Source organism: Dama dama, chromosome 20 (assembly GCF_033118175.1).
Source record: "Dama dama isolate Ldn47 chromosome 20, ASM3311817v1, whole genome shotgun sequence".
Lineage (NCBI taxonomy): Eukaryota > Metazoa > Chordata > Mammalia > Artiodactyla > Cervidae > Dama > Dama dama.
Window position 1 is genome coordinate 88527999 of NC_083700.1, and position 25756 is coordinate 88553754.

At 44.4% G+C, this 25756-nt stretch overlaps 1 protein-coding gene across 2 annotated transcripts in view; it reads right to left on the reverse strand.

Moving 5' to 3' along the window:
- Positions 1 to 4314: 4314 nt before the first annotated feature.
- CIMAP2 (ciliary microtubule associated protein 2) overlaps positions 4315 to 25756 on the reverse strand; it is a 30952-nt gene continuing 9510 nt past the window's right edge. For both annotated transcript variants that reach the window (XM_061120026.1, XM_061120024.1), the window contains 6 exons: positions 24631 to 24768; positions 24350 to 24493; positions 22515 to 22676; positions 21349 to 21474; positions 18897 to 19030; positions 4315 to 4444 (listed from right to left, as the gene is read on the reverse strand). In XM_061120026.1, the coding sequence (XP_060976009.1) occupies positions 4378 to 4444; positions 18897 to 19030; positions 21349 to 21474; positions 22515 to 22676; positions 24350 to 24493; positions 24631 to 24768 (771 nt within the window). In that variant the 3' untranslated portion in view covers positions 4315 to 4377. The remainder of the gene's footprint in view (positions 4445 to 18896; positions 19031 to 21348; positions 21475 to 22514; positions 22677 to 24349; positions 24494 to 24630; positions 24769 to 25756) is intronic.

Below are 25756 nucleotides of genomic sequence, written 5' to 3' on the forward strand. Positions count from 1 at the left end.
CCTACCAGGCTCCTCCATCCATGGGATTTTCCAGGCAAGAGTACTGGAGCGGGGTGCCGTTGCCTTCTCCGTGGAGTAGCACAGTGGTGCCCAAAGAAGAGGAGTGGGCAAGGTGACCCACTGGGATGCTGGAAAAAAGAGTAACACGTGTTGTGAACTGGGTATCCCCATAAGGAGACCCTGAGACAAGGATTTGAGTGCAAGTAGTTTTATTTGGAAGGTGAAGAAAACACCGGTAGGGGGTGGGCAAGGATGACAGTCAATGAAGTCTGCATTGTCAGCAGGCTACAGGACTTCCCTGGTGGTCCAGTGGCTAAGGCTCCTTGCTCCCAGTGCAGGCGGTCAGGGTTCCATCCCTGGTCAGGGAACTAGATCCCACACGCTGCAACTAAGAGTTCACATGGCATAACTAAAGGTTCCAGATGCTGCAGCTAAAGATCTTATGTGCCACAGTGAAAAGCGAAGATCCTGTGTGCTATAACTAAGATCTGGCACAGCCAAATAAATAACATTAAAAAAAAAAAAAAAAAAAGATTACCACTGTGGGCAACTGGAGTTTAATTGCCCTGGAAAAAACTCTGAAAGCCTGTGTAAAACATGCACCTCAAAGTTATATCCCACAGAGGGTGAGGGAGCTGGGTGTCTATAGTCCAACTTTGATTGGCCCACAGCTTGAGAGCAGCTCCTGAAGGGTGTTAATTCCATGGCTCTTCCAACCTTCCGTGAAAGGAAGCCTTCCATGGCACCAGAGAACCTTCTGCTCCATTGTAAGTAGATGTCCCTTTTCAGTGTATGTGATGTTGGTAACACACAGTACTTTGGTATCTCACAGCAAAGTACTTGAGAACCGCCCAATTTAAAGTTGTCACACAGGTTTTTCTTATACTCCTAACTTGCTGACCTTATCTATGGTGACAGTGACTCTGAGTTACGTGGTAGGCTAAAGATATATTTTTACATTATATTTACTCTATAAGATAAAGCAGCCTTCAAACAAGTTTTATTGTGTATATTTTTTTAACTTTCTTATTTTGTATTAATTTTTGATTTACAGAAAAGTTGCAATGACAGTACAGAGTTCTCTTATCCCCTTCACCCAACTTCCTCTAATGATAACATCTTCTACATAACCATAGTGAAGTGAAGTAAAGTAAAAGTCACTCAGTTGTGTCCGACTCCTTGTGACCCAATGGACTATACATCCCATGGACTTCTCCAGGCCAGAATACTAGAATGGGGATTCTAGTATTTTCCTTCTTCTTTCCCTTTCCCTTCTCCAGGGGATCTTCCCAACCCAAGGATCAAACCCAGGTCTCCCACATTGCAGGCAGATTCTTTACCAGCTGAGCCACAAGGGAAGACCCATAACCATAGTAAAATGATCAAAAATGAGAAATTAATATTGGCATAATATTAACTCAACCACAGACCCTACTTGAATTTCACCCATTTTAACACTAACGTTGCTTTTCTTTCCAAAATCCTGTCTAGGTTCCTACATTGCATCTAGTTGTTTTCTCCACTGTTGTGGCTGTTGCTCACTCACTAAGTCATGTCGACTCTGTGACCCCCATGGACTGCAGGACACCAGGCTTCCCTGTCCCTTCAGTATCTCCTAGAGTTTGCTCCTTAGTTTCTCCTAAGCTGTAAGGGTTTATTGAAATACAATTAACACACAATCACCTGCACATATTAGAAGTGTACAGCTTGGTTAATCTTGACATTTATATGGATATACACAATTGTTTCTTCCTTGGCCTACTGATGAACGTTTGGGTTGTTTCCAGTTTGGGGCTACCACACATAAAGTGGCTAGGAACATTTCTGTATAGTCTTTGTATGGTCACATGCTCTCCTTTCTCTTAGGTAACTCTCAGGAAAGGAATGGCTGGATCATGTGGTTGGTATATGGTTAACTTTTTAACTTGCCAAACTGTTAAAAAAAAAACAACTCATTTTTAAAATTTAGACTTGGGTGTGGTTTCTCCTTACTCTCTTGGGGTTATGATTTTCCTTTCATGCTGGTTGTAGGGCAACTTGAGATCTCATTTTGGGGTCTGTTCCCCCTTACACACAGTTATTCATTCTTTTATTTTAATTCTATTGTTAAGGTCAAGCAAGTGGTTAATCTTGCTCCATCATTTTTGTTTGATAATAAACTATCCCTGAGCTTAGTGGATTTTGGTGGGGGTGGCCACACTGCAAGGCATGTGGCTCTTAGTTCCCCATCCAAGGATCTAACCTGCACCCCTTGAAAGGGAAACGAGGAGTCTTAACCACTGGTTCACCAGGGAAGTCCCTTGCCAAACTTTTCCAAAGTGGTTTATAACACATAGTACTTTGGTATCTCATGGCAAAGTCCTTTATCAGATATATTTTCTCCCACTTTGTGGCTTGTCTTTCCATTCTCTTAACAGTGTCTTTGAAGAATAAATTTTAAAAATTTTAATGAAGTTCAATTTAACCATTTGTTCATACCGTACCAAAGTATGATCTATAAAAGAACAAATACCATCGACCCTTGAACAGTATGGGAGTTAGGGTTTCTGACCCTCTATGCAGTCAAAACAATGTGTAACTTTAGAGTCAGTCCTCTGTATCCACAGACTGTCACATAGCAGTTCACACTTAGTGAAAAAAATCCACATATAAGTGGACCCACACAGTTCAACCTTTATTGTTCAAAGATCTACTGTTAATTTATATCTAAAATTTCTGCCTAACCCGAAGTCCAAAAGTTTTCTTCCCATGTTTTCTTCTGGAAGTTTTGTAGTTTAGGTTTTACATTTAGGACTATGATTCATTTTGAGTTTTTTTTTTTTTTCTCTATGCTGTGAGTCACTGATCACAATTCATTGTTTTTTACATATTGACATTTGATTGTTATAGCACCATTTGTTGAAAAAACTATTCTTTTACCACTGAATTGCTTTTGCACCTTTGTTGAGAATCAGTTGTCCGTAGCTAAGTGGGTCTGCTCCTAGATTCTCCATTCTATTAATTTGTCTACCCTGATCCCATTCCACGCCAGGGAGGAGTAAGGTAATGTTTGTCCTCCAGGTTTATTCATCTTCTTCAAAGTTATCTTGGCTATTTTCTGTCTATTGTTTTCCATATAAGTTTTAGGACCAGCTTGTCAACTTAAAAAATATTACTGGGACTTTGATCAGCATTGAATTAAATCTATAGATGATTTATGGGAACCGACATCTTAAGAACAGAGTCTTTTGATCCATGATTATGGTATATCTTTCCTTTTATTTAGGTCTTCTTTAATTTCTCTCAGAAGCATTTTAAAGCTTTCACTGTACAAATCTTACACATCTTTCATCAGATTTATACCTAGGTATTTCACAGTTGTGATGTTATTATATATGGCATTTTCAATTTCTATTGCTAGTGTACAGAAATTGTTGATTTGAGTATATTGATCTTATTTCCCGAAACACTGCTGACTTATTAGACCTAGTGTGAACCTATCACACTACCAGCCTTTTCGAGGATTAAACAGGATTTTTTTTTCAGTAGACCTGTGAGTAACAACAGCTTTACTTCTTCCAAAACAGTCATTTTGACATGAGTGAGGAAGTAACTGCTTTTCTATAAAGCACCCGTGCTCCTAAGGGTGTCTGAAGTATTTTTATCATTACGTGGGTTTTGTGACTGAAGCCATGAGCCTGTCTCCTTTTCCCTAAGAACAGCACACTCCTGCCATCCCACACAATCTCTCTCTGTTTGAAAACAGTGAGGGCAGAAGCTCAGGATACTGTGACCAACTTGTGCAGACCTACCACTGGGTGAGATTGGCATACCCACGAGGTCTGACTTGAGGGGTGTATCTGATTGTTCCCAACGGCTGCACGTCGCCAGGAGGTCAGCAACTTCCTCATGGCATTTGGCCCTGCCAAGCTTCCAGAAGCATTCTGGGATGGAGATGGAGTATTCCCCGGAGAGGGCATACAGCCGCTTTAGGACATATGCTACACTCTCCCAACTCCCTTTGGATTTTACTGAACAGGGAGTCAAGCATTTTGACTTTAGAATAGGAGGGGTTCCAAGAGGGTCAACCACATCCCACCCCTTTAGTCCATCTGCTGTCTGGCTCCCGTGTTCATGTCACTGGCCGATCTGAATTCTCAGGATAATTGATCTCTGGTATCAAAAGATATCTGGCCTTGCTGTCCCAGAAAACACCATGACCTTCTGGTAGGTGTCTCCAGCAAAAGTGATCCCACCACACCTCTCCCCCCTCTCCCAGGCATTCCCATGTGTCCTTTCTCCAAGGACCCCCATTCCCACTCCTACCCTCCCACCCCACAGATTTGTCTTCAGGTTTCAGGTCTTCCGGTCACTGCAGGTTGTCCTTCATGGGTGGCTTTAAGGATCTGAATTATGATCCACAGTTGGCACACACTTCCCCTTAGTAAAAGGTGTGATTCTTTCCCTTTAAAAAGACACAGAGAAAGAGAAAATGAAACTGGTCCCTTGGAAGGATGTGAGCACCCCCATCAATGGAGAGGCACCCTCAGGGGAGGAACAGGTACCTATTGGTTATACTTCCCAGGGGAATCTACACTGGGTGAGGGGCCAAAACTGATTACCTCTAGAGTCTTCCCAACAAAACAGCCTAGTTCTAAGGACAGCCCTCTGCTATGCACCTAGTTTGGCTCATCAGACCCTCCAAACTGGTTTGTAAGAACTTCAAACACAAAATCCTAGTGCCTAAAAGATCATTCCAATAAGGGCAGTGAGGGTCAGAAAAATGACAGAATTTGCCTAAGGTTACCCTGATGCCCAGAATTCCAGCCCAGAGCCCCTGACCACAGTCTAGCATTCCTTCCATTGCTCGGATTCTTTCCTAAGAGTGGAACACATGAAGACTCTCTGGTTCACTCTCGTAACCATTTGGAAGAAGGCATTTCATAAGAACTCCTTGCTTTGTGTGTCTAACAGTGTCTGCCAGCCATTATGGCATACACATGTGTTTGCTCGTTGTCTGTCTTCCCCACCAAGACGTAAACTTGATGAAGGCAAGACTTCGATTTCTTTATTAATATTTCTTCTGTATTGTATTGCCTACACTGTTTCAGGCGTGTCCACAAATATCTGTCAAAAGAAAGAAGGCAGGAGGGAGGGCTCAGAGGGTCAAAGAAGCCTTTACACCCATCTGGTGGGTCTGCATGCATTCTGCTTTTCACTCCTCCCCAGTCTACTGCCCCTGGCCTGTTCAGAGCCTCAGCTCTCACCTGACACTAAGCCTCCTTGTCTCCGTCCAGCCCCATCCCACTCCTCCACCCACAATGCCACAGAGTACCTCTTTAAGACACAAGAGCTACTTCCTGCTAAGCCCCTTTTGAATGTCCAAAAGAAAATATTTGCAAAACACATACCTGATAAAGGATGTATGCCTAGAATATATAAAGGACTTTCAAAACTTAATAGAACAAAATAAGCAACCATTTTTAAAAATGTGTAAGAGATATGGATGAAGTACATGAAAAGATGGCTAACATCTTGTCATTAAAGAAATGCAAATTCAAACCAAAAAAAAAAAAAAAAAAGAAATGCAAATTCAAGCCACAAGGAAATACCCCCATTAGGTTGTCTAAAGCTGGAAAGTAAAAAGGCCTTATAATACCAAATGTAGGACAATGAGATCCTAAATATATTTTTGGTGGAAATACAAACTCGTTCAACCATTTCAGAAAATAGTCTGGCAGCTTTTTATTAAGTTTTAGATATATTTACCAAGTGAGCTAGATAGTCTACACTAGATATTCATCAAAGAAGAATGAAAGTATATGTCTACATGAAGACCTATATGGGACTGCTTGTAGAACTTTATCCAAAATTGCCCAAACTGAGAACAACCCAAATGCCCCTCTCCTTGAAAGTGTATAAGCTGTGGTACATCCATTCAATGGACCATAAGTCAGCATTAGAAAGGAACAAACTGCCAATACAAGCAACAATATGGATGAGTCTCAAGAACAATGCAAAATGAAAGATACAAAATTCTATATACAGCATGATTCCATTTATATGACATTCTGGAAAAGGCAGAACTATAGTGTTGGTAATCACATCAGTAGTTGCTCAGAGATGGGAAAGGCACAAGGAAACTTTTGAGGGTGATGGTAATAGTCTATATCTCGCTTATTTTGATATGACTATATGCATTTGTCAAAACTCACAGAACAGGGAAAAAACTTATACAGCTGTATACCTAAAAAGGATGAATTTTACTGGCTGTAGGTCGTACGATTATAAGTCTTTTACAGAAGTCCTTCTGTGGCTTCTCACAGGTCAAATAAAGTCAGAGCAGCTTAGCTTCAGAATCAAGGCCTTTAAGAACTGGCCTAGCCAACCCCACCTGCCTTATTCTCTGCGATTGCCCTTTACACACTGCATACATCATCCAAAATGAACTGTCTAGTGTTTTCCAGACATGCCCTGAGATTTTTTGCTTCCTTTCCTTTGCTCATGCACTTCCCTCCACTCTAATTTTTTTCCTCCTCCCTGACAGAAGTGAACCCTCGTGCAAAGAACATACCTAGAAGCCCTGGGGAAAGGGGACTCTGCACTGAACTTCCTGAGTTCCCTGTCCAAACTTCCAAATCTCCCACCAAAACAGCATGCACAGAGGCCTAGGAGGTAAAAGGGAGTGACCGGGTATGGACAGGGGGGATGAGGAAGAGAATGCGGATCATGGTGAAGGCTATTTGTTGCCTTAGCCTTCCTAGGCCCAAAGGGTCCTCCCTCCTGGTCTCATCCTCCAGAAGCCTGTAGGCTTAACAGACTTCCCCTACCGCCTGGATGTAGAAAAATCCTGGGCCCTCCTGCCTCCTCCTCCTCCTCATGCTGCCCTATACCTCTAGAGAAGGGGTTGAGTGTCCTCCCCAGAAAGCTGGGAGCCTCTCTGGGACAGAACTGCTGTCTGGCTGATTTTATTCTGCAATGTCCTAGTAGCCAGGATACACCTGGCATTTAGTAAGTGCTTGATTAACTTTTGAAGACTGCACACACGAATGCTATTGCCCAGCAGCAACTTTAGGAAATCCCATTCTCTCTCTCTGAATTTCAGTGGTCCCAATCAAAAAATATTGAGAGTAATTCCTACCTTTTAAAGTTACTGAATGGACTTCCCTGGTCCAGTGATTAAGAATCTGCCTTGCAATGCAGGGGACATGGGTTTTATCCCTGGCCGGGGACCTAAGATCCCACATGCCAAGGAGGAACTAAGCCCAAGCACCACAGCTACAGAGTCTGTGCACAATAAAAGAACCCACATGACTGAACAAAAGATCGTCATGCTGCAACTAAGACCCGACACAGACACAGAAGTAATGAAAAAATATTTAAAGCTACTGTGTACAGTAAATGCATATAAAATTACCTTGAATATTATAAACTCCAATAATATAAGAATTTATTATTATTATTATTATAAAAATGGATTTTTATGATTTCAATTTCAGATTCCTGGACAAGGAATGGGACTTCAGTTTGAACTGTTAAAAAGTCAGTGTGCCTACTCAAGTAATTAGGAAGGAGTATTGATGTCTGCCATTCTCTTCAAATTTTATCAAACTGTAAGATAATTATGGGGAGGAACACGCTAATTTGGCCCTGGAGTACAAAACAAAGCAGGTCAAAGACTAACGGAGTTTTGCCAAGAGAACGCACTGGTCATTGCAAACACCCCCTTCCAACAACACAAGAGAAGACTCTACACATGGACATCACCAGATGGTCAATACTGAAATCAGATTGATTATATTCTTTGCAGCCAAAGAAGGAGAATCTCTATACAGTCAGCAAAAACAAAACTGGGAGCTGACTGTGACTCAGCTCATGAACTCCTTATTGACAAATTCAGACTTAAATTGAAGAAAGAAAGGAAAACCACTAAACCATTCAGGTATGACCTAAATCAAATCCCTTACAATTATCTAATGGAAGTGACAAATAGATTCAAGGGATTAGATATGATAGACAGAGTGCCTGAAGAACTATGGACAGAGGTTCGTGACATTGTACAGGAGGCAGTGATCAAGACCATCCCCAAGAAAAAGAAATGCAAAAAGGCAAAATGGTTGTCTGACAAGGGGTTACAAATAGCTGAGAAAAAAAGAGAAGCTAAAGGCAAAGGAGAAAAGGAAGATATACCCATTTGAATGCAGAGTTCCAAAGAATAGCAAGGAGAGATGAGAAAGCCTTCCTCAGTGACCAGTGCAAAGAAATAAAGGAAGATAACAGAATGGGAAAGACTAGAAATCTCTTCAAGAAAATTAGAGATACCAAAGGAACATTTTATGTAAAGATGAGCACAATTAAGGACAGAAATGGTATGGACCTAACAGGATCAAAAGATATTAAGAAGAGGTGGCAAGAATACACAGAAGAACTATACAAAAAAGATCTTCATGACCCAGATAACCATGATGGTGTGATCACTCACCTAGAGCCAGACATCCTGAAGTGCGAAGTCAAGTGGGCCTTAGGAAGCATCACTACAAACAAAGCTAGTGGAGGTGATGGAATTCCAGTTGAGCTATTTCAAATCCTAAAAGATGATGCTGTGAAAGTGCTGCACTCAAAATGCCAGCAAATTTGGAAACTCAGCAGTGCCCACAGGACTGGAAAAGTTCAGTTTCCATTCCAATTCCAAAGAAAGGCAATACCAAAGAATGTTCAAACTACTGCACAATTGCACTCATCCCATATACTAGCAAAGCAATGCTCAAAATTCTCCAAGCCAAGCTTCAACAGTATGTGAACCGTGAACTTCCAGATGTTCAAGCTGGATTTAGAAAAGGCAGAGGAACCAGAGACCAAGTTGGCAACATCTGTTGGATCAACGAAAAAGCAAGAGAGTTACAGAAAAACACCTATTTCCGCTTTATTGACTACACCAAAGCCTTTGACTGTGTGGATTACAACAAACTTTTGAAAATTCTTCAAGAGATGGGAATACCAGACCACCTTACCTGCCTCTTGAGAAATCTGTATGCAGGTCAGGAAGCAACAGTTAGAACTAGACACAGAACAATAGACTGGTTCCAAATTGGGCAAGGAGTACGTCAAGGTTGTATATTGTTACCCTGCTTATTTAACTTATATGCAAAGTACATCATGCAAAACGCCAGGCTGGATGAAGCACAAGCTGGAATCGAGATTGCCGGGAGAAGTATCAATAACCTCAGATATGCAGATGACACCACCCTTACGGCATAAAGCTAAGAACTAAAGAGCCTCTTGATCAAAGTGAAAGAGGAGAGTGAAAAAGTTGGCTTAAAACTCAACATTCAGAAAACTAAGATCATGGCATCCGGTCCCATCACTTCATGGCAAATAGATGGGGAAACAATGGAAACAGTGACAGACTTTATTTTGGGGGGCTCCAAAATCGTAGCAGATGGTGACTGCAGCCATGAAATTAAAAGACGCTTGCTCCTTGGAAGAAAAGCTATGACTAACCTAGACAGCATAGTAAAAAGCAGAGACATTACTTTACCAGCAAAGGTCAGTCTAGTCAAAGCTATGGTTTTTCCAGTAGTCATGTGTGGATGTGAGAGTTGGACTATAAAGAAAGTTGAGTGCTGAAGAATTGATGCTTTAAACTGTGGTGTTGGAGAAGACTCTTGAGAGTCCCTTGGACTGCAAGGAGATCCAACCAGTCCATCCTAAAGAAAATCAGTCTTGAATATTCACTGAAAGGACTGATGTTGAAGCTGAAACTCCAATACTTTGGCCAAGTGATGCAAAGAACTGACTCATTGGAAAAGACCCTGATGCTGGGAAAGATTGAAGGCAGGAGAAGGGGAAAACAGAGGATGAGATGGATGGCATTACCGACTCAATGGGCATGAGTTTGAGTAAACTCCGGGAGTTGGTGATGGACAGGGAGAACTGGCGTGCTGCAGACAGATCAACTGAACTGAACTGAAAATAATTAGAGATGGGTAGCAGGATGATAGATAATAGACAGGTGATTAATAGATAGGTAGATAGAAAGATATGTCAGAAACCAAGAGTGAAACATTAATGACTAGAATCTAAGTGATGCATGTACAGGGGTACATCCTTTCTATTTTGGTGTATATTTAAAAAGTTTTCACAATAGAACATAATAGAACATCAACTGAAAAACTTAGGAAAAATAAGCTTCTGACAGATTGAACTGTATGTTTCCTTGCATATAGTTATCCAGACTCTGAACCATTTCATCAGTTAATACACTGACTTGTCCTTTAACAAATATGCATTGCACTCCTTCTATTCAGGCCAGCTAGACACTGGAGATGGAGAATAGAGAAGTTCTGTTTAGTAGGGACCACAGGAATAGGAATAAATAATTTAAATATGATGGGAAAATGCTCCGATCTGGGAAGGCTCAAGAGGCTGAAAATAAAGAGATGTCGTCTGGAAAAATCAGGGAAGGCTTCACATTTAAGTGAAGTTGTAGAAGATAAATAGGAATTTTCCAGATAGAAACTAAGAGAAGAGTGTTTCAAGAACAGATTACAGTGTGGTGAAAGCACAGGGTGGTACACAGCGTGGCCTGGTTGGAGTGCAAAGTCGGCACGTCTATACAGCCAGAGGGTGGCCAGGTGGAGTAAGGGGACGAGGTTGTAAATGCCAGGAAGGTGACGGGGGTGGGGGGAACTTGGTCCATTGGTTGGCCAACCACATTTTAGAAGCACCTATGGTGTGCACAGGTCTAAAAAAAGAAACACAAAAGGCTGCCTTTCCCACACAGGAGTCAAATCCCAGGCTGCCTAGCTGGAAGCCCAGAACCTGCGGTTTGGCAGGAAGAAGCAGCTGAGGCTTGGGAGTGACAGGTGAGAAAGATTGGCTGTCACTCCACATTCCAGAAGGAGATTTTACAACTCTTTCACACATATACACCCTCCCTTGCCTGGACTGAAGACAGCAAACTGTTCAAGGCCATGTTGTGTTCCTACCCAGTCTTAAGTTGCTCAGTTGTGTCCAACTCTTTGTGACCCTGTGGATTACAGCTTGCTAGGCTCCCCTGTCCATGGGATTCTCTAGCAAGGATACTGGAGTGGGTTGCCACACCCATGGCCTCTCGAAACCTGCCAAGGAGGAGAGGCTGAAGTTCAGGGTCTGACTCAGAGCCCTGGTCCCCACCCTGCCTGCTATTTGGCTGCGGGCCTCTGAGCCATTTCCATCACCTCTACCCCTCTGCACCTCATTTTATCCCTATATGGGAAGATAGGAGGAGGGCGTGGGGGTGTTAAGAGTTGGATCTGACTGCAGCAACTGAGCACGCATGCACACACACGCAGAGACAGCCCTGACAATCCCCACAGTCTGTGGACTCTGCACTTTTCCACCCGCACACACTGGATTGTGGTCACCACCCTGGAGCCAAAGGCAGGGATTAACAATAGCACATCAACACAGAGGAGTTGTGAGGGTCCAATGAGAAAGCCTGCATCCTTCCAGATCCCATTTGTTCTCTTTAATTCTTTACTTCTGCCTTAGTTTTAAATTTACTCTGATTTTTTTAAACTTCTAGAATCAAATGATTGCTTCTGTTGGTTTCAATCTTTCTTATTTAATATTAAAAGCAATTAAAACTATGAATTCTAAAACTATGAATTTTGACAATATTATATAGGTTTTGATATACAGTTTTCATTGCAATTAACTTCTAAATGAATTGTAATGTCAAACTAGATTTTCTCTTAGATTCAAGAGCTTTGAAGAAGAATTCTTACTATTTTCCAAGTACTGGGTTTTGAGTGTTATCCTTTTATTGTTAAGTCTTGTTTTATTGTACTCTGTTTAGAAAGAGTAACCTAAAATTTTCTATGTAGGGTATTTTTAATTTAGATATTTTTAATGAGATCTTCTTAGAAGATCAACTTTTATAAATGTTCCATGAGTATCTGAAAATAATGTGGAGTAAAACATACCTATTCAAATCCTCCAAATAAATATTTATGTCCTTATCTGTCAAACTCTCAGACAGGTCTATTAAGAATTCCCATTATGATTGCGGAGGTTTGTCACTGGTATTTTGGATGTGTGAAGGTTCATGGTGTTTATAACTGCTTTGTGGATTTTATTACTTATCTTGATAAAATATTCATCTTTGTCCCATTTAGTATTTTGCCTTAAATTCTATTTTGCTTGGTATTTGTATCACCACTTTTTCTTTTTGCTGTTTGAGAAGGAGAATTTCCTCCATCCTGGTAAATCACAGCTAGATATATTCTTATATTTCGTGTCATCTTCTCCGTTCTTGAGCTCTTATGCTAATTCATTTTTCACTTGGTTGGAGTATATCCCCAGTAATATTTTCAGAAAAGATATATTTGGTATATATCCCAAATCCCTGTGCATCTCTATTTGTACATGAATGATAGTTTGGCTACATACAGAATTCTATAGTCTCAAGTCTTTTTCACGTTGTATAAACAGTGTTTTCTATCATTCATGTTTCAGAGGAGAGGCCCAAAATATGTCTGATTGCCTTTTATTGAGGTTGTAGGTTGTCTTCTTAGGTCTCATATTTGTAAGATTTTTATGTTACCTTTGAAACTGAGAAATTTCACTACATTTTTAGTGGATTGAATGCATATACTAACCCCCATCCCTCCTGAAATCTCACTAAAACAGGCGTAAAGGAATACAAATTTGAAATCATATACCCACAAGGACAAAAAGGATAGAAGCAGCAGTAAGAATATTTTGGAAGTTGAAAAGCAGATGGAAGAACAGTAACTAAGTTAGCATACTCAAAAAGCTAAATCCCAAGGCAGCAGAAGTTAAAGCTAAGAGTTCCCTCACTCCAAATATCCAGGTACTGGCAGCGCCAGGTACCTCTGGTAGTGGGAGTGAAGGCAGAACCAAAACAGGGCTACTGATTGAAACTCGGTGTAATATCAGCTTCCCGCTCCACTCTCTGCAGCCAGAGGAGTGCTCTTAATAAATGAAGACTGCAAAATTGATTCTCTGGAGACAGAGAAGTTTTCTGTACAGGATGACACCAGGCGGAGTCGATGTTATGAGTATCCTATTTATTAATAAAACAGGGAATCAAATGGGAGTTCGGTCACTAAATATTGAGATCTCTAGGTTCTTCTCCTCCACATAAAGCTCTGGCACCCAGGTTTACATCTCGCAGAACTTTCTCTGGCCAAAGCCAAGAGGAAAACATCTAACATCACTGACATTGAAATTTCCCCAGTGAGAATACCCAGCTTGGTCATGTTATGGTTAAACCCATAAACAACAAGTGCTCCAGGGGGAGAACAAAGAGTGCCTCAGAGTCTTCAGCAGGGTTTCCAGCTGGACATGAGTGCACAGTTAAAGATCACCAGAGGGGCTTCCCTGGTCCAGTGGTTAAGAATCCACCTTGCAATGCAGTGGATGCCGGTTCAATCCCTGGTTCTGAAAGATTCCACATGACTTGAGGCAACTAAGCCTGTGTGCCACGACTACTGAGCCCACACTCTAGAGCCCCTGAACCACAACTGCTGAAGTCTGCGCACCCTAGAGCCCATGCTGTGCAACAAGAGAAGCCACTGCAATGAGAATACTGCTCTGCAACTGAAGACTAGACCCCACTCTCCGCAACTAGAGAAAGTGCATGTGCAGCAATGAAGACCCAGTGCAGCCAATACATAAATAAATTAGAAAAGTGATTACCAGATATTTGAGAACATTTTTTCGTATGGGAGACTGAGGCCAAAGCAAACACATGGGGAAGAGAGAGAGAGAGACAATGACAGGAATACTTGTCTTAATAATTATCTTCAAAGGGTGAGAAAGCATTGTATCCATGAAATAAAAGCGTGCTGTTATTAAAAGGAACACTCAGAAGACAAACATAACTTTTAGAAATTCAAATATGAACTCAGAAATGAAAACCTCAGTGAATGAATCAGAGAATACTTCTCGTCACCTGAAAACAGCTCAGTCATATCCAGAGCAGAACCAAGCACAAACTAGGCCTTTCAAATGAACCAATAAATGAAAGAGAAAGAAATCCTTCTTCCCAATTTATGGCCTACATTCTGTGCCTCATGGCACAGTCCTCCATACCCAAGAGCCCAACTGAGTCAGGACTTCATGAACAATGAACTTGAGCCCCAGGGAGAATGATATACCAGCCTGACCATCAGACTCTCACAGGCATCTGGCTGGTTAGCTCCCATTCAGTAACATTCATAAGCCTTAATTATACCTGGCCATGTCCTATAGGGTATAAAGTATTCCCCTTTTACAGATGAAAAAACTGAGGTCTAAAAGACAAGGGTGACTCTTGGCTGGATATGGGTCTACAAGGAGAACCCATAATTTGTGTGGTCAGCTTCAAGAGTTCCTGTCCTTTTTTTTGTTTTTTGTTTTTTATAAAAGTCATGTTTATTTGGAAAAATTCAAACATTTCAGAAATAAAACAAGGTAGAATGCCAAAGACCCTCCAGGTTTAACTATGGTCAACAGTTTGGGGCCTAGTCCTCCATAGTGTCATCTATGCATATGGCAGTGCATTTAAAAAAAAATAAGGTGAAATTCCTCTCTTTCCTTTATACATTTAATATGTCACTATAATTGAATGTTAAACAATAACCACAAAAAGGAATTGGTGTTATATCAAGCTAGTCAGAATCTCCAAGGTATAAAAAAATGCTTTGCTTGGAGTGGGGGAGAATTTTCTATTATAGTACAATCATTATATCATAAAATTAACCACATTTAGTGCATTCACAATGTTAGGATTTCTTAAAGTCTAATAAACAAAGCATTTCTAAATAAAGGAGCCATTACCTTTAAAGACGGTACTTTAAAAAACATGCTGGTTTTTGTAAGTTCTCACTTTGGCAATGCATCTTTAATGGGATTGTTATTCTCCTATTTTTTAATATTCACATGTACTTTTACTCTTTCAAACAAAGTTTATAATAAATGTATTCAATTCACCCTACCAATCCCCTTACAATTTGATAAAAATAGCACTAAATGTGTACATCAATGGGAAGATATACTACTATTTTTCCAATATCATCTTCCCATCCATGAACATGGTATTCTCTCCAGTTATTCAGGCCTTTTTTTAAAAAATATCTTTTAGTAAAGATTTATGGTTTTTTTCATTTGAGCCTTAAATATACTTTATTAAGTTTATCCCAGTGTACCTTATTGTTTGTGTGCTTAATAGGAATGGAATCGTGTTCTTTTTCTCAATTAAGTTTTCTATTTGTTGTGGTATCAGAGGAAACTATTTATACACATTACTGCACTAGCTTTCTTGGTGTTACAGTTTTAAAATGAACTCTCTTGGATTTCTTTAGGTAGATACACATATCATTATAAATTGTGATGATTTTGCTCTTCTTTACTAATATTTTTATTCCTTGTCTTACTATGTTTGCTAGAACCTCCAGAACAATGTTGAATAATCCCAGTGATATAAGCATCTCTGTTTTGTTGTTGACTTCATGAGAAATCTTTAGTATTTTACTCTCACATTTAATCTTTTTGACCTCTTTTTTCAAAGCTCCCACCCTCCTTCAGGACTCAAATATCTCCCTATTTCTCTACAGTCTATATCAAATCTCTGTCTTAGTAGAAGCTTTTCTGTGGGTCTTTGACAACAGAGGGTGGTTTAAGCCATTCTAGTTTCTTTTCCTGGATCATGTGCATTTCCAGCCTCTGTAAAAAACTTAACCCTTGTATTAACAAGACAGAATTCTGTAAAGGCACAGCAGGAGCTAAGGGCAAGGGAAGGCAGCACTTACAACATACCTACAGAATGTCATCCATAGGGCAGAGCACATTTACATGCATGATCTCCTTTAATACTTAAAGCAGACTCTACAAGGTAGTTATTTTGTTTACTCTCACTTTTCAGATGAAAGTCTGTCTCCAAATAACATGTCCCATGCCACACAGCTAAGTAGTAGACACAGAATTCTAAGCCAGATTACAAGGGAAATCCTATAACTCTCACAGGCCTGGATGTTGGATGCTTTAACAGTGGCGAAGGGAAAAATTTATACCAGAAGGGAGGCAGATGTGCAGGGGGAGAAAATTGAGGGTCCAGTGGGAGTGGGCCATCCTCCTCTCCTCTAGAGCCCTTTGCTGAGCAAACAGTATGTAGGATGGGGCTTTGCTGACAGGTGGCAGGGGAGGGGTGACCTTGCCAGAATCAGAGCATTGCCCTCTTCCCAGCTCGCCATCCCCCAAACCCTTACATGGGCACTGGTGTGTGGAAAGGGCCCTGATCTAGGAGGAAAGGACTGGAGTCTAGCCCCAGTTCCATCACCATCAGCTGTGTGACCTTGGGCAAGGTGCTGCACTCTCGGGTTCTGGTTGAACACCTGTAGAAGAAGGCTAGCCACCTTGTTTAGAAAGGGCAAGAACACACTTTTGCACACAAAAGTGGTCCGCGTGGGCATTCAGTTAAACAAGGAAGATGAATCCATGCATTTACCTCTATTCCTTCCTGCAATTCACTGAATGAACTATAAAGGAATTGTTTTAAAATAGACGAACAAGAAAGTGAGAAGAGGTATCAGGACAAGGGTGTTTACACATTTCAAGGAAATGCAAAGTTCAGGGAATCATCGGCAGAGCTGAGGGGGCCTAAGAGCAAGCTGCCTGCAGCAGGGGAGCCAATGAGAAGCTTGCCAGCTCCCGCCAGAAACCCCAGAGAGGCCCGGAAATTAGAGCCACCAGTATCTCAAAACGCAGGCACAAAACTGCTGAAAACAAGAGGAAAGTCAGACCCTCTGCACCACACACACTTCGCCCACCCAGCAGGAGGCCGGCGGGTTAGTACTGAGAGAGAGTCAGGGTGGCAGTGGGGAAGCTCAGTGGATGGTGGGCAGACAGGCACTGTAATAAGAACAGAGGGAGTAGGTGAAGTCCATATACTGACTTAGACTCCTCAACCCTCCTTCCCCTAAACACCAGCAATCACATTCACCACCATCCCTACCCCCCAGGATATAGGATTCTTATCTAGAGAAGCTGAAAGGTGCCACTGAATATGCCTAGAAATACAGATTTTAAGGTCTCCCAATGAAATGACCAGATCCCCATCTTCACTCCCAGTGAAGCCCTACCCAGACTTATAGCATTTCTTAGTGCTTTCTTCTCAAATATGAACAAGTGAAAGAAAAAAGGGGAACTGGGAAGAAGTGCAGACAATGCAGGGAGCAAAAAGAAAAGGGAAGAAGACTGTCATTGTCATCCTTAAATGAAAGAACATCCTGCCTACAGAACCAGGGGCTAGTAGAAGATAAAAATGCAATCTACACTGTAAAAGAACCCTTGGAAACTTAAAAAGATGAAATTCAAATTTTTAAAAGGCAGTAGCAGGGTCTGAAATGTTAAAAAAAAAAAAAAGAACAAAAAAGACAGAAATAAGAAACAAGGAAAAAAAGAAGAATAGAGCATTAAGCCAGAATGTCTACCATTTATCTAAAAAAGAGAGGAGAGAACACAGAAGACAGGAAATCACCAAAGACAAAAACACAAAAAATTTTCCCAGAATAGAAGGTCCTAAGTTTCCAGAAGGAAGGAATGCATCAAGGACCCAAAGCAATGGATAAAAATAAACTTACACTAGACCCATCATCTAAGACTTCCCTGGTGGCTCAAAAGGTAAAGAATCTGCCTGCAATGCAGGAGTCCTGGGTTCAGTCCCTGGGTTGGGAAGGTCCTCCGGAGAAGGGAATGACTATCCTCTCCAGTATTCTTGCCTAGAGAATTCCATGGATAGAGGAGCCTGGCGGGCTACAGTCTATGGGATCACAAAGAGTTGGACACGACTGAATAACTGGCACTTTCACACTTCTTTCAGACCTGTTATCATGAAATTTCAGTACACAAGGGACAGAGGGACAGAAAGAAGATCCTACAGACTTCCAGATAGGAAGGTGCAGCTTGCCTACAAAGGACAGGAAAACCAAGATGGCATCAAAATTCTTAACAACCATGCCTGAAGGTCAAAGGCAATGGAGCGAAGCCTTCAAGATTCTCAGGAAAAATTATTTTCCAACTAAAATTTTATTTCCAACCAAACTACTGATCAGCTGTGCAGGGAGGAAAAAGAATCCTTTTCAGGCATGTAGTCTATCAACAATGTCACCTCCCATTATCCTTTCTAAGGAAGCCATAAAAGCATGGGTGTCAATCAAGAAGGAAGACATAGGTCCACTTTGATTAAAGACACATATATATCTATACACAAAAGCTGGTTTCCCCTGAGAGATCTGGTCCCACAGAATATGGTCTTCATGCCCTCACCAGAATTTCCAGCAATGGAATTTCCAATTCTAAAGTTCACATTTATTCACCTTTTAACATTTCTCAAATTGAGATTATATGGCAACTGATGGCATGGCTTCTTAGGTCAGTAAAACATCAAGGCCGCTAATATTCACATACAGTTTTACAGTTAGCCATGGTATTCCATGCATATTTTCTCTTAGGTTTCCCAACTTCCTGAGATGAGTTTTACCAACCCTGTTTTCAGCACCAAGAAATAGATGCCCCATGGTGACGGCACTCAAGGCAATCCTAGACTGTGTGGGTTGTGGGTGAGGGAGTCAGTGTCCATCGAGTTCCTTTTCTCCTTACCACCAGCTATGGACAGAGTATCTCACAGTCCTCCACTCATTTGACAGCTGAGGGAAATGAGGCTCATAGAGGTTGATTGAGGCGCCCTACCTCCCACAGCCAGTACACATCAGAGCCGGGATCTGAACTCTTTCTATTGTCACAGCTGTTTGGCTGGCCCTAGGGACGGCAGCTGTGTTCCCATGGGAACCAAGCATGAGAACACCCCCACCCAGCCCAGAGTAAGCCCCTCCACGCCCTGGCCCCTCTGCTGGAGCTCCAGCGACACTCACTGCATGATCCTCTCCCGGACTGGGTCCGAGGGGTAGCGCTTGGATCCATCCATAAACAGGGACCGGTATCGCTGCCGGTGGTCCTTTGTCTCCAACAGCTGGGTGTTGAGGTAGCGACCCACCCCTACCGGGTTCTGCACCAGAGAGAGGAGGCAGGACATTAGCAAGCTGGATGCCTGGCCTGGAGACTCGATCTCTGGTCTCCCCGTCATCTCCCTATTCCATCTGTTACAGGTTGAATTATGTTCCCCAAAGAGATAGATGGAGTCCTAACCCCCCAGGACCTCAGAGTGTGAGCTTATCTAGAAATAGCTACAGGTGTTACCAGTTAAGATGAGCTCAGACTGGAGTAGGGAGGGTCCTTCCTCCAGTGTGACCAGTGTCCTCATAAGCAGAGACACACAGTGGGGAGATGGCCATTCAACATGGAGGCGGGGGCTGCAGTGAGGTATTTACAAGCCAAGCAGTTCCAAGAATCACCAGCCACCACCAGCAGCTAGAGAGAGGGCAGGAAGGATCTCCCCTACAGGTTTCAGAGGAAATATGGTTCTGTCCATACCTGGATTTCAGACTTCTGGCTCCCAGAACTGTGAGAGGGTAAATTTCTGTTGTTTCAAGCCATCTGGTTTGTGATACTTTGTTATGGCAGCTTTGCTACATTATGTAGGAAGTTAATACCCCATCCCACCCAGAAACCTGGGTTGTAGGTATAAGAAGCCCTCATGGAGAGGTTCAGAGGGGAGACGTCACCTGTCCATTGTGACTAGAGAGAGTAGGAGGAAGGCAGGACAGGAACCCGCCATCTGTACAGAATCTGTCCCAAGGTCAGACTGGGTCTCCAAGTGAAGACCCTCTCCCTTGTAGGAGGTGCAGGCTTGACTGGCCGGACCTCACAAGAACAGAATAGAGCAGGGGGTACGGGCACATGGGGGGCCAAGGTATCACTGGGAGATGAAAAGGTGGAGTGGAAGGGGGAGAGTTGGGGTCTGGGGATGCGAGATGGGGCAAGGGGAGCTTAGTGGGAAGGCAGATTCCAAGCAAGATGTTCCCAGGGAAACCTGGAGAAATACACAGCTTAAAAATACACAGCTGCAGAGAGCGAAGGGGCAGGGCAGGGTGCCAGCCAAGCCGAAGTAGCAACCATGTCAGTTTCAGGAAGCTGTTCTGGGCCAGAGAAGCCCTGGGTGGTTGCTTTTTTTTCCTAAAACCATAGGCTTTTCCTTGTCCTAAACTGTAATAATGTGTCTGATTTTGGTTTCCTCGAGAGCTATATTTCTGTCCATCACCTGTGTACTGGCCCCTGTGTTTCCCACTCTGGCCCACTCCTCACTCCCACTCCCTAGTCTTTTTGGAGTTTGTGACACTAATCTGAAACGGACGGTGTTCTCTTGAGAGCACATGAGATTGTTAAATTCCCGCTAGACATTTTTCTAACATGGCTCTAAGGTTCTTGTTGCCGTTTGTGATAAGTGATAGGCAATTTATTGGAAACATGTGAATACATTTATATTCAGAGGAAATTATAGTTTGCACTATTAAAAGATCTTGACTGATTAAAAAAAAATACACAGCTATTTGAAATCAGGCAAAACTAACCTGTGCTAATGGAAGTCAGGACAGGAACCACCTGAGGGGGACAGAGGTTGAGGGAGTGGCCCTGGGGTGCTGAAAACGTTCTTCAACCCCCCGGGGGGGGGGGGGCGCGTCACACAATGAGTCCATTTTGTGACATGTCATGGAGCTACCCACTTAGGACTCGTGCTCATTTCTTTATGGTTATCAGACTGCAGTAAAAGGTGGGCTTGAACACTGAAGGGCAGGAATGAGAAACAGAATACCCAATGCCATCTAGCAAATGAAGAAGGCAGGCACACGAACTCAAGAGCTTAGCTGTCTTACAAGAATACCAACAAACCGAAGATGACATCTTACACGTGGGGATGGTGGCCACTGGTGGGGAGGGGAGAAGGGTCAGAAGGGTCCTTGCTTAACCAGAGACAAAAAATGGGCCAACTCCCTCAGGTATCCCTGAGGTCCCAAGACAATCACAAAGAGAATGGAAGGAGCACTCCCCTGGAAAATAAGGGTGTGATGGTTCTGGGTGATGTCCATCAGCACAGTGGTTCTCAAACTGGTCCCTGGAACAAGCATTATCAGCATGGCCTGAGAACTCATTAGAAAGGCATGTTCCCATGCCCGGCTCCAGGCTTACTGAATCAGAAGCTCTGGTGTGCGGCCCAACCATCTGTGTTTTAGGAAGCCCTCCAGGTGATGCTAATGCCCACCCAAGTTTGAAAAACCACTGCCTTAGAGCAATGAGACAGAGGGGGTGGGTGTCAGTCCCTGGTGGGAAAAGCAGGTGGGATCCACTCCCGCGGAGCATCAGTTTCCAGGGCTGCCTAGAGAGGGTTCCCTGCCCCTCACCGTGTGTCCCCCACAAAGACCCACTCACCCAGTTTCCCAGGATCAGCTGGTAGGCCTTCATGCCTGACCGCTTGGAGGACAGCAGGAAGGGAGGCTGGTTGGTGTGTTTGCACTCCTTCTCTGGAGGAAGCCACATACCAGGACCAGATGTAGCCTAGGAGTGAGGAATGAAGGCCAGAAGCTGGAAAGGGCTGGTGGTGGTCAGTCTGGGGCCAGGGCAGGTGACCTCACCTACCTGGCAGCCCTGGGCCTGGAGCCAAGAATACTGAGAGGCACCCAGCTACCCCCAACTCACCGGAGCCCATCATCTAGGGGTGAAGGGGCCCTGAGGTGCCCTCATGACCCCTGCTAACCGCTCTGTCCCCGCCCATCAGCCTGACACCTCTTTCCAGGTTCCCGGGGGTTGGGGTGGGGGCCCTCCAGGTCTGGCAGGGTCCAGAGAGGTGTTCCAGAGCCCAGCCTGGGGAGCGGAAGCCACTCAGACTTTGGAGCTAGTTGAGCTGGGCTCCACTCCCGGCTCCTTTTCCCCTTTGCTGAGAGCCTGGGCAAATCCCTTCTGATCTCTGAGCCTCGGTTTCCTTTCATGAAATGCAAAAAACAAATCCCTTCCTCAAGGAGGCTGAAAGGTGCCTGGCCCAGAGCAGGTATTCAGGAAGTGGTGGTACCCTTGCTCATTCCTCTCCACGCCCTCACCTTCCCAAGCCCTCAGGGACCTATGGGGGGGCAGACCATGCTTGGGGGAGGACTAAAGTCCAGAAGCTACTCAGATCACTGGCTGCTGAGCCCTCAGAGAGGAACCCACCACTCCTCTGAACGGAACAGGTGTGTGCCTCTTACACCCAGCCCACCTCCAGTTTTCCCCTCGTCCTCTCTGCAGGGGAGAGAGGGGCAGAAATGCCCGCTGAGCACTTCCCGGGTGCCAGGCTCCATGCTAGAGACTCTAGCACTAACCTCATTGAATTCTCACAGCCACCTGGTCACACTCACGGGACAAGTGTGTAAACCAAGGCTCAGAGAGTGAGAGAGACTGACCCACTGAGACCAGTGAGTGCCAGACCAGGATTGGGAACTAGGTGAGTCTGGTAACCAAATCTGGGCTTTCCCCGAAATAGCCACCTCCATCCTACCCTGCCTCTGCATAGGGGATCCCCTTCCAAGAAAAGAGGGAAGGAAGGCCACAGAGGGGACACTGACTAGTTTTCGGGGGCACTGACTAAGGGTGGTCCAATAGATTCTTTCTGTAGGGGTTTTCGGATTGCGAGGAACTTTTGAAAAAACTCCATGCTTCTTATTGTGATGCAGGTTAAGTTCCTCCACGAAGCTCTGGAAATTCGTCAGTTCCCTGGGTCTTTTTTTCTGAGAAACAGAGGGGGATAAAAGAGATCTGTTATGCCAAGAAAAGCAAGGTCTGTGTTTCCAGACTCTCCCCACAGAGACAAGCAGGGGGTCCCCCAGTGGCAGGGCAGAGGTGTGGGGGTCTCTAACAGCCCCTCCTATGTGCTACACCCTGCAGCCCAGCTTGCCTTCATCTACTTCTTCTTCCACTTGTTTCGTGGACATTTCCTGACATTTATTCTAAGTAGGAGCGATAGTCCAAATACATAAAAACCAGTGTGATGGGGGAACACTCAGGATTCTTAGGGCAATGAAACTACTCTGTATGACACTATAATGGTGGATACATGTTATTATACATGTCTGAACCCATAGAACATGCAACACCAAAAGTGAACCCTAATATAAACTATGGACTTCGGGTGATAATGTGTCCATGTAGATTCATTGACTGTAACAACTGTTCCCCTCTGGTGTGGATTACTGATAGTAGGGGGCTGTGCATGTAGGGGGTACAGAGGACATATGATGACCTGTACTTTCAGCTCAGTCTTGCTGTGAACCTAAAACTGCTCTTGAAAACGCCTGTTTTTTCGATAGCACAAAATCTTATCCTGTGGACTGGGCATTGGCTGCAGGGCCTGAGGAGGGTCCAAGGACCCTGCTATGCTGTGAGGGACACCTTAGCAGCTGGTCATGAGCAGGACTGGAAGGTCACAGGGAGAAGCCAGGTTGCAGGGCGGGGCCAAAAGTATTTCAGGATTTTACCACCACCCCTCATGTCCTAGCACTCCTGATGCCTTGATCACAGGGTCCACCTCCTGCTAACAGTCTACCTAGTTTTCACTTGTGATTGTGTTTCTTTTTGTGTTAAAATGTAAGTACCACAGAGGGAGGTTCCCCTGCAGCCGGACAATTACCTGGCCCAAGGTACACATGAGTTACATGTGTAACAGGGAGTTAGATAAAGTGAAAGTGTTAGTCACTTAATCGTGTCCAGCTCTTTGTGATTCCATGGACTGTAACCCGCCAGGCTCCTCTGTCCATGGAATTCTCCAGGCAAGAATATTGGAGTGGGTTGCCATTCCCTTCTCTAGAGGATCTTCCCAACCCAGGGATAGAAGCCATGTCTCCTGCAGTGTAGGCAGATTCTTCCAGTTGCTATGAAAGGAATCACATAACAGGATCTCAGTGGGTGCAGGAAATGGTTGCACCAAGCTAAAATTCTACCTCAGTTTCTCCTCTTGGCCCTCCAGTTCTCTGTCACTAACCCAGACAGCTTAGCTGGGTCTGCAGTGGCCGGAAGTATTTCCAAAACAGCAGGACACCCAGGCTGCACCATCCAGGTCTCAGCAGGCCTGGTGGCCCGTGTCTCTTCCAGGCCTGGTACTGTGACCACTTGCACCTCCTCTGTAGTTCACGCTGGTGCAGACAAGAAGGGACTGGTGGTGAAGCCAGACAGCATCCTGGGGTTCAAATCCGGCTCTGCCTCTTCCAGCTACGTGGCTAGCCTCAGTCTCCCCATCTCGCACGAAGAGCCTTATCCCTCCCTTGCTGGGAGTGGGGAGAGGGGAGGATGTGGGAAGGGCCCCCTGTTTCCCCACCTCCCCCCGCAGAGCCTGGTACACAAGGTGCTGTAGATGAGTGAGGCTGGTCTTCCCGCCGGGGAAGGCACAGCCGGTCTGCGCACTCACCTGCACAGAGTAGTGTCCATAAGGCTGGGGCTTGCTTCGGTCACCAGAGAAGATGTCGTAGGGGCCACGGGTGCCCGTGACTTTTGCCAGGCACACTTCGATGCCACTTTTGAAGGTGTAAGTGCCCGGTGCCAGACCACTCCCCTGGAACAGAACACAGAGGACAATCCCTACTGGTACATCACCCTCTTGGGGCCTCAGGTTCCCCATCTGCCCTGGGACTCCTCCCACCCAGGGCTGCACAGGAAGCTGGGTGAGGCCTGGCCAGGTGAGGGGGATACCTGATGAGCCAAGGGGCGCCGCTGGTTGGCCATTCTGCACATGAGGCCCTCGGAGTGAGACCGGTTCCAGGCACTCTCCTCCAGCTTCGTGAATGGGTTGCCCTTCTCCCCATAATTTCCAGGCCCTGGATAGTAGTTCTGCGGGTGGGGGAGGGATACAAAGGCCATTAGTCCCACCCCTTGTGCAACTGTGTGCATCTGAAGAAGAGATGCCCCCCAGAGGGGAACAGGATTTTCAGAGACCCTGCATGTTAACTGCCCTCCAAAAACACAGCACTGCGGGCCTGCGAGCCTCTGCCACCGCTCAGAACTTCAGTTCCAAAATTCAGATTCTCGAGACTTCCCTGGTGGTGGAGTGGATGGGAATTCACCTGCCAATGCAGGCACACAGGTTCCATCCCTGGTCCCAGAAGATCCCACATGCTGTGGAGCAACTAAGTCTGCGCACCACAACTGCTGAGTCCTTGGGCTGCAACTACTGAAGCCTGTGCTCCTAGAGCCTGTTCTCCACAGCAGGAGAAGCCACTGCAGAGAGGCCTGCAAACCGCAACTAGAGAGAGCCTGCACACAGCCAAGACTCAGCACAGCCAAAAAGAAATAAGAAATAAAAAAGTTCACATGCTTCCCTGGGGCCCCACTAGTCTGTCCGACTTATCCCTCACAGCTCCCTTCCTAGGTCTGACACTTCAGCTAAAGTGAGGTTCTTGCTGGTCCCCAAACATATGCATTCTGCCAAACTCCCTGCCTTTGCTTGCTTGTGCCGTTACTGCTACCCCTCCTATCTTCTTGACCTTGGAAGATTCTAGTCCTGCAAAGCCAGCTCAAATGTCATCTCTCCTGAGAATGAAGCCATCCTTCCCCGATCCCCCAGATAGCTGCTTGCTTTGGTGATCTCAGAAATCCCATCCATTATACACACCCCTGTATCATAGCCCTGCATTTACGTGAATGGGTTTTCCACTGGTCTGTGAACAGTGCTGTGACCTGGAGGTATCTGGAGTCCCAGGTTCGAATCCAGGCTCCACTGCTTCCTAGCTGAGTGATCTAGGGCATGCCACTTAAAGATCCTCCTTAGCCTCATGGTCCATATTTTAAGCACAGGGACAGTAGTACTTTCTTCCAGGGT